We start from the raw sequence: 17,490 nt of genomic DNA, 5'->3' as shown, positions 1-17,490 counted from the left end.
CTTTGGTATACTATGACAGATTAACTGATAGAAAGTGCGCAACACACATTAATTATATGTGTATACAAATTCGCCATCGTATTGTCCAAATCTGCTATCGATATCTGTCAATAGATATCGACATTACTGCCAATTATCGGTATTTGACCTAACTCCCGGCAGTATCTATTAAATTTTCTATCATTAACTATTGTTTCATACATTAGAGAAGAAGAAGATTACTTCAATACTTTTCCATTGTATTTAAAGAAAAATGACATAAAATTGAATAATAACTCTTTCGAATATAACTTTGAAAAAATGATTAATATCTATTAAACTTTTGCTATAGTCAATAGTTGCTGAACATACTGAGGAAGAAGGAAGTTACTGTACTATATTTCTACTATATTTTTCAATATTATAATATATCTTTTTAATAATAAAATTTATTCTAAAAATACTATATCAACTATCATGTGTGGTCAACATATTTGTGATTTTACTATGTGAATCTATTTTAAAAATAATACTACCAATGTTAATGAAAAGTATTATAGTATATACTAAAGTAAATTAAATACAGAGTTTGAGAAAAAATATAAAATATCAAGATGGGCCGTGCAATTTAAAATTGATAATCTTCTATTAGAAAATAAAGGGCCTCAGAAGTGTATAATATTGGCATTAGTACTTCTTAATTGGTATTATGTACTGGCATTAAATCTTATTCTTAACCCATTGTAAAAGTCAATGTTTGATTAACGTAAGATATCAAGTTATCAGGTTTGTTTAAAAATCCGCACTCTTTCTTAGAGTATATTAAATAATATTATAGATTTAGATTTAAATAGCTTGGGGTCATAATAGAAATCTTGAGAGATTTCAGTAGAACCTTTGAGATTCAAAATGGCTAATTACGAGGCAAAGCACCCGATAAAGTCCTCTGCGTTGGACTATGGTCTTGGAGGGATATACGAGGTTGGCAGCACTTGAGAGGATCCTGTACTCCCAAAACGTGCAGCAGATGACGCTTGGTCTTTCGCCTAATTTTGCAATCTAGGCTCACACTATCTACTAACTGCTCACTAAATCGAGGATCCAATCTTCCTTACCGTCCTAACTTTTGATACGTCACCATGTCAAGAATGCAGTTGCTGGTAGGTCGTAATACGTTATTCGATACATGAAAAGATAAAAATGTGAAGTCCTGTCGTCATACCATGTCATTTAAAAAATGATTAAAAATAATTTTAATAATAATATAACCATAGTATTACCATTTTAATATTAATACTTTAATAGTATTAACTTTAATCTTAATACAATACTATATAATAATTGAAACTTTAAAATTATTAATATTTCTAATATGAAAATTTATTTCTCATCGGTAATATTATAAAATAATATTGTAATCAAAAATTGTACTTCTGAAACTAAGAAATATAATAGAACAATATCATCGATAACAAAATATTTTAAATATTAGAATGTAGTTTCGGTGTAGATCATCAGTCAATACAAATATGTGAAGATACTATAATACATTTATCTATTCTGTTAAAAATTGAAATATTTTTGGAAAAAGATAAAATAATACTACCAAGTAAATAATAATCCAATCATTTGTGTAATTCATTTCTAGACCTATAACAATACTCTTTCATATTAATATCTAAATTATCAATACTTATTTCACGATAATGTTTTCATATTATTTCACTATTGCCAATATATCCAATTAGTTATTGAAAACTAACCTTTCAAATGAAATAATTGCAACATTTTCACAGAAGCAAAATTGTTATAAAATAATGGGATACAAATATTCTTCAATTTAATAAAATAATTCACAGCAACGTATGATTAAAGAATTTCCAGTTGAAATCTCCGCCATCATGCTAAATATGAAAAGAAATATTTATATCACATAACACTCTTTTCTATAAAAAATAATAATTTTGTTAAAAATTTTCTTTTCAAACACAAGTTCCTTAGAAGATAATTCCCTGCATTTAGTTAAAAAACACTCTATGTATTTTTCGCAAAATGAAAACAAATGACTGAAAATCGACGACGTGGGCGTTAATGCTATCCATCAGTGCACAATTCAAGCGATATTTCCGCAATCAACCGGAAATGTATCTGTCTTCATTACGACGACGCTCGTGCCTTGACGCCACCCTTATTTTTCCACGCTTCGTGTTATCGAGTTTCGCGAGCATGCGTTAAACTTCTTGAGGTGCATTTCGCGTGCAAATTGATCGTTAATTAATTAAAAATGTAGAGACTGACAGCAGAGGTATTTACTTCCCACGTCGCGTATTCACCCCTCGAGCTAAGTCAGCTCTTAGTCTTCGGTTAATCGGGTTAAATTAACTTAGTTAGCGTACGACAGGGCTGTTGCTATACTCTGCTACTTGGTGACTTGTATGGAATCGGGATTATCAACGAAAATTTCTCGCATTTGTTATTATCGATGACGATGATTATTGAGAGATATGATTGAACAGATTAAATTCCGTTGTTCGTTAAAATCTGTTATAATTACAGTATTAAAATAATTATATCGCATGAAGCATAAATTGACTTCGTTTCGATGAAGTTATTATTTATGACGTATGAAGATACGGAAATATTTCGAAATTAAATGATTCTATGATTTAATAATACTTTAAAATTAATGTTCTATTATAAAGTTTAAAATGGGAGAATAAATTACTGAAAATTAATTATTTTTGATTATATTAAATTATATTAAATTATGATAAAAATGGTTTGTTAATATTACGAATGAATGAAATTTTTATTTTTTCCACTAGGATAATATTTAAATAAAATTTGATTTGTGTCTACCAAAAAATAAAGTTTGATGTTAGATAGCAATTATGCTAGGAAATATATATTTAGTGTCTTTGCTTAGCGAAGTTTATTTCGAGGGAAATGTGCATTCTGAGGTTAAAAAGAGTCGTTTCGACATTACTGGTCCTCCTTTATTAGTTTCTATCGAGGCATCGATTTTTAAATTGTGTAATAAATAAAATTAGCGACGGGGGTGACTTCGGTAGCCGCCCGAGGGGTCGAGTTGTAACTTAATCAGGGCAACTTCCCTCGACTTAATAAAGCTGTCTCAATTTTCGCCTCATTACCGAAATACGTACCAAGATTTTTTTATTCGATTTGTTCACGCTCAGTTAGGTACGAAATCTCATTTTTTCGTAATCACTTGAAATAAAAAGTAAGATTGATTATTCCCAGCTACTCTAATTGCGAACTACATTAATAACTATGAAATTTGTAACAAACATTCATACGAATTCAGATAATTTTTACATTTCGAGAAGCATAGACTATCATAATTTATATTGTATTTTTAATTGATGTATTTAGGAATAATATATAATTACTTAATTGAAATCTATGTATGTATTTTATATATTATTGAATGTAAATTGTGGATATACATATAAAAGAAAAATTATAAAATATTTTTATATAATAAATATAAATTATACAATTATTTTTGTCTTTATTATTTCGTTCACTGTTACTGATTATTTTACATTTATAATGAAATAAATTAACTAGGTCTATTATAATTAATCACAAAAAAGGAAGTTAATCAAGATTTATCAATATTCGTCTTAAAGAGTAAAATTTAATTATATTAATTATATTATTCCAATTACGTATATTATGAGTTATGCTGTACAATAATTGAAACATAAAAATTGTTCCAATATTTGAATTAATTATTAAGATGGCACTGTATCAATGAATATTATTATTTATCTTTATACTATATATTTATACTAGGTATATTGTTATCTTACATACTATATCTTTATAATATACCATTACATTATATAATTTAATTATGCAATATTATTATATTATTGTATTATTAATTTACTTGTATGATTATAATAGTATTAATAATATTTGTTTATAATACATTACTATATCATGTATTATATATTTACATAACATTAATATATTTTAATAAAACATATCTCTAACAGAATTGAAATTAGACAAAAATCATAATGAAAAATTTTCCCCTACTTAATATATTCCATACATCATTCTGTATCTTGTAGAATTTCCTTCTGAAGAAATAATTTCGAGAAATTTATTTTTCTAACCTACCTTCAGCCTCATCAAGAAGAGGATATAGCCTAACCCAATTACTACGATTAAACTATGTAATCACGATCTGAAATTTAGTCGTAACTCTCCTAATTCAAACTTAATATACGAACAATTATCACGGAGATGAGCGAAGCGAAGAAGTGAAACTCATTTTTGCAGTGATCTTATATGTCCTCTGCAATTAGGCTCTCCCTTTTGGAGAGAAGCATCGAGCACTACGACAAGGGTTGATTTGGCCCCGACAGTCGGTTGATTAGTTACAGGAGACCAAGTACAACCATTCTGATCGGTGTTCAACGTATGGGACGATACGAAGACACGTTCATGTCGACTCGGATACCATTCGTACGATCCATACGTCAATCGTCATTCTAATGGAACATCAAAACGTACACGATGCAATCATGTTATATTATGCATGAAGCTTCTCATACTGGGTCTGTGTTGCTAAGTTCGTACAAAGACACGTGGTGCACTGTTTGAGAAGAAAATTTCTCTTTCATACGAAGTTATTATATTTAAATTTTTATCGAAGATTGATAAATTACGAGCACACTGTGAAGGGTGTATGCAACTAACTCATACATTTTAAATCTAACTATTTAAACATTTTTTAATGCGATTATTGAATAATTACTTTGTGGAATGACAAAATAATATGGAAGTGGATAATAAACTCTGCTGGAATAGGATATTTGGTCAAACAATTTTCCTTAGAAATTTTAATTCTATTTTAGACTATGAAATTTGAAAACATTGTTGAGTAATTTTGCTTTAGGATAATACGAAATTAGTATATTAATGAGCTCTAGATACTCAGAAGTATTCTAAGAATTTCTAATGTAATTATAGATACATTTGTAATTATTGAACACTGCTGATTAAGGCAGGATAGTACAAAATTAGTATAGAAATGAGCAATGTAATCAGTTAATGAAAATTAATTAAAAGACACGAGTAAAATTCGTGAGCAGCATTAAAAATATGTAATAAACATAGTCAAATTATAATATTCGACTGAATCCGATTTTATGCATATTTTTAATTCAATAATACTGTAATAAGGATAAAAGTGAACAACCAAATTATTAAGAATGGAGTATATAATTAACCTAATATTATAACAATTTTTTATTGGATTCTAGACGTAAGTACAATCCGAAAGCAACAGTTATTGCGTGCGGATTATTTTGCTTAATGATACAAATGGATTAAGTAATAACGATACACAATAATATGAAATTAGCATAGATGTGATCTACAATATCTATCATAATACAATATTTTCCCAGAATTCTACAATCATTCTGAAAAATTAGAATATGACGTCAACACATAAATATTACAAACACAGTCGAAATGAAATACGTAATTAACCTAACTGTTTACAAACCTGTATTAAATTCATAAATTCTTATAAATACAATTCATAACCCCTGTGAGATACAATAACTATACAAAATAGCCTAAACCTGGCACAGAAGCAACCAAGAATCCCAATTCTAATTATTTTCAAGAAACCTGCTAAAATTTATCAATCCATTCCGAACCTAACAACAATTCTGTCTCATAAAATATTATTTTTATCATTTTCATTAACTTCTATCATAAAAACAAATTTCCATTCAAATCGTTAGAAAATCGATGTTTAACCATATTGATGCAAGTGAATTAAGTAATAACGATACGTAATAACGTGAAACTAGTATACATGTGATCAACAATCTCAATCATAACATAATACTTCCCAAGAATTCTTTATTCATTCTAAAAAATTATAGTATGATGTCCACACAAAAATGTTACAAACACAGTCAAAATAAAATACGTAATTAACCTAATTGTTGACAAACCTGTATTAAATTCATAAATTCTTACAAATAAAATTCATAACCCCTATCAAATGCAATAACTATACAGAATAACCTAAACCTAGCATAGAAGCAACCAAGAATCCCAATTCCAATTATTCTCAAGAAACCTGCTAAAAATTCTCAATCTAATGATGGATTGCTCAATCCAACAGCAACCCTGTCTCATAAAATGTTATTTTTATCACCCTCGTTACCCTCTAACATAGAATCAAATTTCCAATAAAATGGTTGAAAAATCGATGTTGAACCATCGCACTGTCATTCGCGCTGCAGCAGCAGCACCCCGGCTAGCTGCAATTTCGCAATGTTAACTGGCGAAAGAAAGGTCCTGACCAAGCTTGAGAAACTGGATTTCACTCGGTTGCGATGTCGCGGAGGTAAAGGGAAAGAAAATAAGAGAATCGTGCCGAACAAAGTAATTATAGAGTGCCGGCGTAGCGAGAAGAAACGGTTCGTCGGGCTGGCAAGCATTCCGTGAGGCGGAGGTGGAACCAAGGGTCGGAGTTGATAAAGAAATAAAGAATCGTGAAAGTTCGCGTCGAACCCCGCGCTCCCGTGGGGCCTTATGACTTAAAGTCTCCTTACTCCGTTAATTCCGAACATTAACAAAAGTCTCGCTAAAACTCGCCGCCAACTTTCCCGCCCCCATGGGACCGGCTCGGGACTTGTTAATGAAAAAAATACAATAAAACTCTCTCACGACGAAACTCGTCTCGAATTGTCGAGACTTGCTAGTTGCTCGCGCTTCGAAACGACGCCACTCTTTTCTTTCATCCACGATCTTCGAGGAGGATTTATAGCCAGCAATGGATCAGGATCTGTTATCACGAGCTGAACGATTTCGGTAAAGGAAAATAGAGACAAGAGGCAATTGACATGAGGCAGAGGGGCTGTAGTAACCCCTTGCTTTATGATTTATTTTGAAGCGACTGAACTGGATTATTTCATTCCGTGGCTATTACGTCGGAGAAATTATTATGGGGTAGTTTTCATCGAATTTATTTATGAAAATTGGATAATTAGTTAATTTTTGATAGGTTTATTATGATAACGATATAAAGAAAAGAGATTATTATATTCGTCGAGTAAGAATTAAAATAAAAGATGGAAAGATTAATGTTAATTTTAATGAAGGTAATTAAATTTATATTAAGTATTGTAGAATATTAGAAATATTCAGTATTATAGATACTAGACAGCTTGAAGGCTTTAAAGGAATGAAAAGTGGAGTAATATAATTATCAATTAATAATATTATTGAACTAACAAATTTGAAGCTATATAATATTATTATTAATATTTTAAAACAGACAAAAAATAGGTTATGTGAAAAATTACGAAGCTTCGAGTCCAGAAAATGTTAAAAAAAAAATGTGCAGTTAAGAAATGACAGAGAAAACATTACTAAACACATTACCATGTTTTAGTATACTTATATACTTAATAATACCCTTAATTAATTTATCAATTACTAATATTACTGAAATTAACAAATTTGGAGCTAAATGATATTATTAGTACATTTTAAAACTGACCACAAATAGGTTATGTGAAAAATTAGGAAGCTTCGAGTCCAGAAATGATAATGTAAAAAAGAAAATGTGCAGTTAAGAAATGACAGAGAATACTAAACACATTACCATGTTTTAGTATACTTATATACTTAATTATACTCTTAACAATATCAGGAAAGATAAATCTAATCTTGATTTTATTCCTCGTTCTTGTCATCATAACCTTCAAATTCAAATATGTACAAATAAAGCACTCTAAGATATTTATAAAAATTATGAAACTACAATTAAATAAAAATAAAATTATATATTTCGTTGTATTGTATTATAATCTGTAATTTTTCAATAAACAAATTTATTATAGAAATAAAATACAACACAATATAAATACAAATTGAATTATATTCTGTACTAACGTAATAAAAAAAAATGCCAATATTTCCAAACAGTTATTTTTCAAAGTAAAACAAACACCTCCATGCACTTCGAAAAATAAAAATATTAGAAAAGGCAACAATTTTAACACGTTCCGCTTATTCGAAGCAGAAAATTAAATAAAAAGTAATAAGTAAAACACGGTAGGCTCTCTTCCGTTAGCATCGTTCCTCGACACGATTGTCGAAAGCAAATTTAAACTCGGTATTCTTTCGGGTAGGGCGAGTGGTTTAATACCGAAGTGGCGGTGCAAACCGCTTTATGTTTCCGCTTTATGCCCACCGACCCTTTCTTTCCTACCCGAACGAGATCTCTTATTTATTCATTTATTCCGGCGAGATGAACTTTACGAAGATTTTAATAGCCCTCCACGACTTCCTCGAAAACTCGCCCGGTAAAGTAGACGGCTTAGATTTAGGAACGCGTGATGTACGTGACGCGAAACGAATCTCACGGAAAGCGGCTCGTGGCGAGGAGGTGCTGCCCTTCCAGTGAGCATCCGCCAGGGAGGAATATCGTGTGAAGTTGTTTCGTAAAATTAATTACACGGACCTTGAGAGCAGAGTGCGGCTCGTGATTGTGACGCGAACGCGTAACGACGTACGTCGCGCCGCGTCGCGGTGACGTATGCGACTATTCCACGACTATCGTGCACTCCGTTTACGCAGAATTCGTTTTACGTCACCGTGGGACTGTGTATTTATTTGGTGGTTAGGGTTCAGAGGTATGGGAACTTGTCTCCTTCGGAATAGAGGAATTTGTCTCCTTTGGAATCGAGAATCTCTTTCGACGGATTAGATCATTAGTGTTTATACCTTTGCAGGTTATGTTCTAATGGAGAGGAATTGAGAGTGGAATAAGATTTTTGTGAGATAGTGAATTTATGGTGATTGCATGATAGATAGGTAAATTGTTGAAATGAAATGAAAATCGATCACTAAAACGTTAGACTGAACACTCCTGTAAAAACACACCTTAAGTTCATATAAATTATCGATCGAAACGCCATCTTACTCTTCCGTTGACAGGCATGTTGATGATCAAGTTTAATTATAATCGAAGTCATTAGTTGATATATATGTAAAATTATATTTTATTAATTAAACATTTTGGTTAATAACTAACAACATGGATATCGAATGTTTATACTTACTATATTCAATAACTATAATATGTATTTTAAAGTGAACTATTTAAAACAATATGGCACATACACTAAGAAGAATTAATCTTAAGATTATACCAATATATAAAAGTGGAAAACAATTCAACGATATACACGATATTTACGCTGCATTTGTTCGAGATATTGGCCGTGGTGGCGCTAGTGAGTTAAATGGAAAATCGTCCTAAGGCTGTCATAAGGAAGGAAATATGAAACAATATCATATCGAAACTAGCTATTTTTCAATTAGTGGTTATTTTTACTAATACTATACGCTACTTATGTAATATTTTCATAATCCATCTATACTACATATTCATTGAATTATTTTCTAATTTTACTGATACAATTTTAAGAGCACCTTCTTGCTATGTACATTATTATCATTTCAAATATCTCACAATCAGTGTAACATGCACACATCACGCTTTAAAAATATTTAAAAAATAGTTTACAAAAAAGATATAAACCAGCAATTTTAATATATTTATTCGCACTTATTATATTAAATTGAATTTTATACCTGACAAAATTTAGTATAGAAATAAATTTAGCGTAGTATTAAAATTACTTTCTTCTTTATTAAATCAGTAAAAAGAAATTTATAAAATTCGCATGATAATATATTCATGAAACAACAATTTTGTAAAATTAGAAAAATGGGAAATCTTTTTTCTCGCATTTTGGTTTAGAAGAAGCAAAGAAGGGGTGTGAAAACGAAATGGAAAAAGAAAAGTCTGCGGGAAAAGTTATCTCGAGCACGAAACGAAAAACTTCTCAATATCGGTTAAACGAAAGCTTGGCTGTAGTGGTGGAACAGGCTGGAAATAACGTTTGATCGTGCTGAAAATTAGGGAAGCGATTTCATGGACAGGAAGGGACGACCGAGGGAGAAAAAACCACCCAGGGAAAAAGAGAGAAAATAACAAGAAAAAATAAGAGTTTGAATCGCAATCTTTTAAATTTATTCTCACATTCCTCTATATGGGATAGCACTCCTTTTTAAATAAATGGAAATTATTTTTAATTTTTGAAAATATTAATCTGCTAATTCCAATGATATATTTTCCAAAAGTACGCTGAGATTAAAATTAAAATATATTTTTGATTAAATTGTTAACCCTTTGTACTCTAGAAGCAATCTTCAGTCACCATTTATTTAAATTTTAAATATCGATATTAATTAATATATCAAATTTAAGATACTGTAATAGTGTGCGAGATATTAACATCAAATAATTCTACCATTATTTAATTATTATACCATTTTTTATTTACTGCTCCCAAAAACATCGTCCCCTTTATAGCAGAGAATTTTTGAATTTCCACTCTTTTGTAGTCAAAAAATCATCGAGTGCATAGGATTAATAAGCATAATTCAAAAATTTGTGTAAAGAAGAGAGAATAATTTATTTCTATTAAATATGAAATAATTATATTTTCTCCCCAATTTTGTATTTTTGCGAAGAAAATGTTTAATTGTAATATAATTGTACCGTTAAAAACAGCCTATAGTCTGTTCAACGAGACGAGATACCAAATGTGACAACTGCACGTGATGAGATCAGGGACGAGTTCACAATAGCTGGACCCAATGATTGGGTCTGAAGGGGTTCTGAAATTATGCAATGAAGAGGATCCAGGAATTTGGTCTTGTTTTGCTAAAGCTCAAGAAAATGGACCAATAGTTGCAGACCACTTAACTCATCACACAGACGTTAATTAATTAAGGTATAAATATCGGTATCTTGTCTCTTTGAATGGACTATAAGTTCTCACACATCCACACTCTAGTACTCGCTATTCCTCACTGTCATTCACGCATTTTCACAGCCTCATTTCACCCTCACATTTTCTCCTCTTCCAAAACTCATTATCTCTTTCTCGATCTGTCATTTTGTACACAAGACACGCAACCTTCCCACCATGGTGCCAAGTACCCAAAATTTTCAAGTACATTTTTAGACTCACTAGCAATCGACACTCTGGTATAAACAGATTCCACCCACCCCATTGTCACGGGAAAACTCACAAGACTTTTAATAAAATAAGTTTATTAAAAAATATACTCTCAAGAATTCGGCAGAACAGTGGTCACGATAACAATGATCCTTTTCATCGGTTTTCCTGAGTCTTTATATATTTTTCCAAGAGTGGGGGTGATGATGATCTTAGTCCTAGTCGTGGTTTGACTAGGATGTTTTCTGTACTTTGGAAATGGTGAGTAACAGGGGATGACTAATTATTTTGAATGCGGTGGCTATGTACGTTTCCTGAGTCAGTAATGTAAATAAGGGCCTCCTTACACCGTCCACCTAAACACGCTACTCATGTAGAAGACTTTCATTCCCAAGTATACATTGAAAATAAATTGTTTAATCCCGATCCTGTCAATTGCATAAAGAACACCCCTGTCTCCCTTTACCTCAACCTCGTCAGAATCGAACACAGCGGCCGTTTAATAGGAAGAAAAAGGAAGCCTAGTGACAAGAGGAATGCGTAAACTTAGCCTCGACAAGTCTGCGTAAATTGGTCCTGGAGAGCACCCGTCGAAACTGCCAACTTCGCTTACCGATCGAGATTCGATCTTTCCCCTTCGGGACGAGGTACGTGGCCTCGCGAAGATGGAGCTGGCCCAGGGGTGATGGCACACCTAGTTTTGATTCGCCTCATGGCATCCTACCGGTCACGGGGCTGACGGCGCGTAATTGTTCTCTTGTCTGGTTCTCGCACGGCATCCAACCCCTGCCAACATCCGCCATCCCCGCGATTGCCATCGCGCCAAGAATGCATAAACAGCCTGCTTTGCCAGCCCGCAATGCTGCAAACTCTCCTACGCTTACTCTACCATCTCGCGATCCTGTTTGCCGAAAACGCACCGGTATGTTCAGCCATTCGTAGAATCGGAGATGGTTAATCGCTGTTTTTCAATTTGAATCGCGTGCTTATATCATTCATAACGTGACTAAGATTGAACCAACCGTGACTTAAGTGACAGTGTTTGAAACTTACATTCAAAATTCCACGTTAGGCGTTATATAGTCTTGTTGTTAGTCACTCTTGTGGATAGAAATAGACACCAATATCTTCTAGATCTTTTAATTTTCTTTAACAGTTAATAGTATACTTCCATAAAAATATTTAAATAATGAAAAATGATTGACACTTTCCAGAAAATTCTTCTCTCTCTCTCTCCCTCTCTCGCTGTTATTAACCTTTACATACCCATGAGAATCTTTGACGATTCTCACAAAACTGTTTTATTCTGGCACATTCTTTTAAACAATTTTTCAAACATCGTTCATACTAGACTGCACTGGTACATATTATATTTATACGATTCTCACAAAACTGTTTTATTCTGGCACATTCTTTTAAACAATTTTTCAAACATCGTTCAGTCACTAGACTGCACTGGTACATATTATATTTGTATCATCTCAAATGAGTTTTGTGCTAGTGGTTGTCATAGAATGTGTGGAATGTTTGTATGGAAGAATGTGTGCGTGACGAGTATGACAGAGAGTCGCGAAAAAATAATCAGTAGGTGAATGACAGTCATTACATATAGACGTTGTGTGTGAGAGAGCCCTCGAGAAATTATATCGCAGTTAGAAGTGAATTTATTTTACGAGATTTAGTTATAATTTATGTTGTGCTGTTATTGTGTTAAATAAATCTTATCAGGTTATCCATTTACTCACATCCTCCATCGCTCGCCATCCCACAATATAATTATATTGGTCTGAGATCAATAATGATTTTGACTAGCAAAGGTAATTATACATTCTCAAGAACCGTATATACCAATTTTGTTTCATTTAAAACGCAATAAAATTTCCATGTAACATGGGTGTTGGAAATCAGCTACGCTCATGCAACGATGACGACAGGCCTGTCGAAGGTTGCAGGCCAATACCGACCTTTGGACTTCAAGGGTCGGATTTGGGGATTTAAAAGGGCCTGTTGTCCCTCGGAGCTCTTCACTCTCAAATCAGGAACACTACGGATATCTTATATATTGTGTCCCACAGTGGCATTTAAAAAAGACTTAGTATTTCATATATATATATATATATTGCATAAAGTGTATAAACTTCACGTATATTAAACCTTTACAAATACAATTGCTGTATAACTGAATACAGTTACTTTCCTGCACGTTAATCATTTGGCTATTTTCTTCACGAAATTCCCAACAATGGGTCTATCTTATTATCCGAAATTCTGTGCAGCAAAGAGTTAACCAAAGACTACGCCAATGTTGTACATCCCCAACATCTCAGAGACCCTAAGCTCATAGCCACACATCAACCACTTCGTTCGAAACCGCTTAATATTTCAACGAGCCGGAACAGTCCCTTATCCTGATAATAATCGTCACTGTCGTTTCTTAGTCGTCGCCAGAGTTTCGCCAGGCTTGGCACCAGACGCGGAAACAAACTTACAGGAAGTTACCGGGACCGTGCTCGCTGGTGGCAATATTCCCGACGACAGGAGCAGCGAGCTAAAGCCGTTTTACCGAATGACAGGTCGGTGACGTTCCAGTGAGGCGGCCTGTACTAGTATCGGAGGAAGGGATCATCGTCGTCGACGTCCTCGAAAGGTTTAAATCACTAGTTCGCAACCAGGCGAGACGAAAGCTGCCTTCGCGCGCAGCCAGGACGATTTTCGAGGGTCGTTCGTGCAGCCAGGAAGGGCGGAAAAGGGAGACAGAGAGCCGGAGAGGGAGGTTGATGGGTAAATGCGATGTGATGCGAGTAACTGAGTGGCTAATTGAATGAGGTGCCTCCCAGGAGCGTCGAACCGTCGCGTGTCACACGTCAGAATTTCCGAACTGGGAGCCGGAAATTACGACGATTGTCGGTTCTCTGCCAATTATCAGCTCGCGATATGATTGCGGCTGGAGTCGCGCGATTCGACCGTGAACAGAGCATGCACACCTCCGATCGTTCCTCGATCAGGCTAGTTGATAGAGGGACAGGCCAGGCTCGCTGACGCCACGACGAGCTAGGGATATGGACTGGCGCGTCAATCATTAATAACCCATCAGCCGTATCGATAGTTCGATTTATCTACCGATACAGAGAATCCAAGGCAGGTCGTGGGGGAGGAGAGAATGATCGTTTGTCAATTTATAAAAGTCCCGGCGATTGGTTGGTGAGCCGTGTCACGGTGCGTTCGTCTGTTAGGCTCGGGGAGAGTCGAAGATGAGAGTCGGGTTGCCGTTTGCGGGCAAATCGATGAGCACGTTAATCCCTTTGTTATGGATGCTCTGGGACAGGGGATATTTCGGTCTATTTGTGGGAGAATATAGGTACGAGTTCGGCTTTTAATAATTTTTAGAATTAATTAGGGTAGAGCGAATATGTGAGCCGTTTATTCTGAAAGTGGCCTAAGTCCATTTATACTTAACACCTGATTTACGAAGCCCGTCAATTTGACTGATGGGTTGCTCCAATTATACAACGGTAACAGATTTAGTTAACTTATATTAAGATTGTCAATATTGTAATTGTTTTTAAATTAAACTAATCGTTAAAAAAAAAAGAAAAGACACGTGTTTTCCTTTACCTGTAAATTTGACAGCTGTACGTAGAAATAGGCATACGGATAGCGTCCGTAAACCTAGTGTTAAATTGAGATATTTAAGTGCTTGTGTTTCAATGCAATTAAAAATATACGTACAGGTTACTAATGAGTCATACTGCTTAAGTGTATCTAAAGGAGTTAAATTTATAGTTCCTATTAAAATAATGACAATTATTAAGCGAATAATATGCGTTTTCTTACCAAGAATGGAGTTAGGCCACTTTCAAAATTAACAACCAGATTCTTTATAAGATTTGAAGAAGCCCAAGTCCATTTAAAATAATTTAAGATGCTTCAAATTGAAAAAAAACAATACTCAATTTATTTTATATATCTTTACAATACTTCAAAAACATAATTTATGCGATTCAAAACATTTCTTAACTACATAAATTACAGAATAATTTACTGCTCATCTACATTTTGTGTGTGTGAAAGGAATTTGAAGAAATCGTGATGGTCCGGTGGTATGTATCGTAATAGGTCCATTATGTCCTTGAATTTTGCTGTTGTAATTTGTCTGATATTTTTATACAGTGGTGTCAATACAATATTTTCGAACTTTCTTGGTCTACCCTAACGTGGTAATAAATTCAGGACTTTATTTTTCATTCACATTCATTCATTCATTAGAGAAAATTTTATACGGTTCATTTCTAACAAAACGCATCCAACATATTTTTAACCAGTTTATTGATGCTCCGTCAGAATTCTTTACCCTTTTAAAAATAGCGCCTTCTAATAATTTTGTTGATACAAAATCTTCTTGTTTCATTTCATTTACAATAAAGTTATTACCTTTCCGGCACTTCTTTGATAATATTTTAATAATCTTGGGGGACAAACAGTAAATTATTTTTTTTAACGACATTTCTACCACGCCAAAATCTCTATCATTTGGTAACAAAGAATGTCCTGATATTAAGAATTCGTGATCTATGATTGTCTAAAAACTGAGGTTAACTTGTTAAACACTAATGTTAAATACTAATTAATTAGAATTACCTTCATCACTGCCTTCGGACATCATCAATAATAAATATCTCAATTTAAGTATAAATGAACTTAGGCCGCTTTCAAAATAAACGGCTCAATTATTGAACTAACTCTGAAAACTTGTGTCCAAATTACTCGAAATATAAGTAACTTCAAATGCTTTATTGTTAGGTAACTTGAAGTTGTACATGTAACCACGAGCAACCGGAAGTAATTGACAAATGGACATAAGCCACTTTTAAAATAAACGGCTCATGTAATCCATATTTCTCGAAATCGAGGATCAACTAGTCGAGCAGTGATTATACGTGCAAGAACAAGTTGAAGAGAAGAATAATATTCATTCAACGAAGGTTTCGATTCTGAAAGAAAGGTTCTGGAAGTCATCTAAATCCAAGTGACGTGGTGGACAAGATAAATAAAAGAATAAAACAACATAAATAATTAACATTCTCTTCCCTCCTTTTTATTCACTTAAGAATACCATAAAGTTTTTTACATTCTTTATTAAATTTATCCGGAGCAGCGGTTTTAATTAGACAATCGGCATTCATTTCTTTACGTGGCAGACGACAAATATGCAAAGGTACGTATCTACAACGCAATTATAAAATTTCATAAATTAACCACAGAAATTGAGCAATTTATTAATTTTTCTCCAAATGAACAGGAGAGTACATGAAACAAGAGAAGATATTGGAAACAAACGTTGGAAGCATTGTTGTGTCCATGCAGGTGTGCCTGCATCACGAAAAGAATGTAAGTATTTCTATTAACATAACCTTAACATAACATAATATAACTCAGTTGTAAACACATGGTGTAAGATATAAAGCATTGCTTTCCCATCTTTCATTAGTGATAGCAGAGCACGGTTGTGTGGAGATAATATTCTGTCGAAGTAAACAGGTACGTGCAACAATACAAAAATATTGGACTCATGGAATATCATCAGCGTAGATGCCAAGAATTATACTTTATAGCAAGAAAAAATTGAACCAGCAATACAAATACGTAAAGTATATGTTTATTTCATTGAAGATCGATTAATTATATGTCATACAAGATAAAAAATCTTTGAGGGTCAAATAAAGATTCAGAAAATGGAAATGGTTTAGGCAGACAAAAAGGAATGCAATTAATTTAGGTCATGGCCTCTTCTAGCAACAAGATATGGAGAATGCAGTGAGATTGAAAGGTATGTTGTATTCATGATCCAAATGGATCAGTGAATCAAAAATTAATATCAGTGGTCAAAGTTACCGATCATTGCTAACATGATAAGTTTCAGAATGATGCAGCTGAGGTATATGAAGAAAGGGGAGAAGTTTCGAATGAAAGCAGTGAGAAGAGGAAACGCATATTATGCGGGATCACGAAACAGAAATGTGGCAGTATATGTATCAACAGTGTAAAATGTGTGGCATCGACATGCAAATTTGTGGATCCTTGAAGAAATGGAGAATGTGCAAGTGGTATTAGTTATGAAAGGTAAAGTTACATTGAATATAGAGTATAAACGTTGCATTAAGGCAAAAATGTTTAGAAATATCTACAGGAACGTCGAAACAATAAGAGCAGGAATATAATGGTGCTGTGGTACATAATGGACTTTATTGGGCTAATGAAGCTAATGTCAAAAGGAGGTAAAAGGTACGTCTTACCTGCTGATAGTTATTCGAGAAAAGAACCATTGGGTTGACTGATTTATAAATGACTAAATATTTAATATGAAATATTATTGATGAAGTCCTTTTTTTATTATAGGAGACTTCCAAAC

The 17,490-nt window shown here is 33.2% G+C and overlaps 1 protein-coding gene across 1 annotated transcript in view; it reads right to left on the bottom strand.

Moving 5' to 3' along the window:
* LOC108545507 (uncharacterized) overlaps positions 1-15,741 on the bottom strand; it is a gene marked incomplete at its 3' end in the record, with an annotated part of 247,049 nt that extends 231,308 nt beyond the window's left edge. The window contains exons 1-3 of the mRNA XM_017897169.1: positions 15,720-15,741; positions 15,433-15,629; positions 15,124-15,290 (exon numbers count right to left, since the gene is read on the bottom strand). Of these exons, the coding sequence (XP_017752658.1) occupies positions 15,124-15,290; positions 15,433-15,629; positions 15,720-15,741 (386 nt within the window). The remainder of the gene's footprint in view (positions 1-15,123; positions 15,291-15,432; positions 15,630-15,719) is intronic.
* Positions 15,742-17,490: the final 1,749 nt, after the last annotated feature.

This window comes from Eufriesea mexicana, unplaced genomic scaffold (assembly GCF_001483705.2).
Source record: "Eufriesea mexicana isolate 0111107269 unplaced genomic scaffold, ASM148370v2 scaffold452, whole genome shotgun sequence".
Taxonomy (NCBI): Eukaryota; Metazoa; Arthropoda; class Insecta; order Hymenoptera; family Apidae; genus Eufriesea; species Eufriesea mexicana.
The sequence above is the reverse complement of the archived record's forward strand: the minus strand, read 5'-3'. Positions and strand labels throughout refer to the sequence as shown.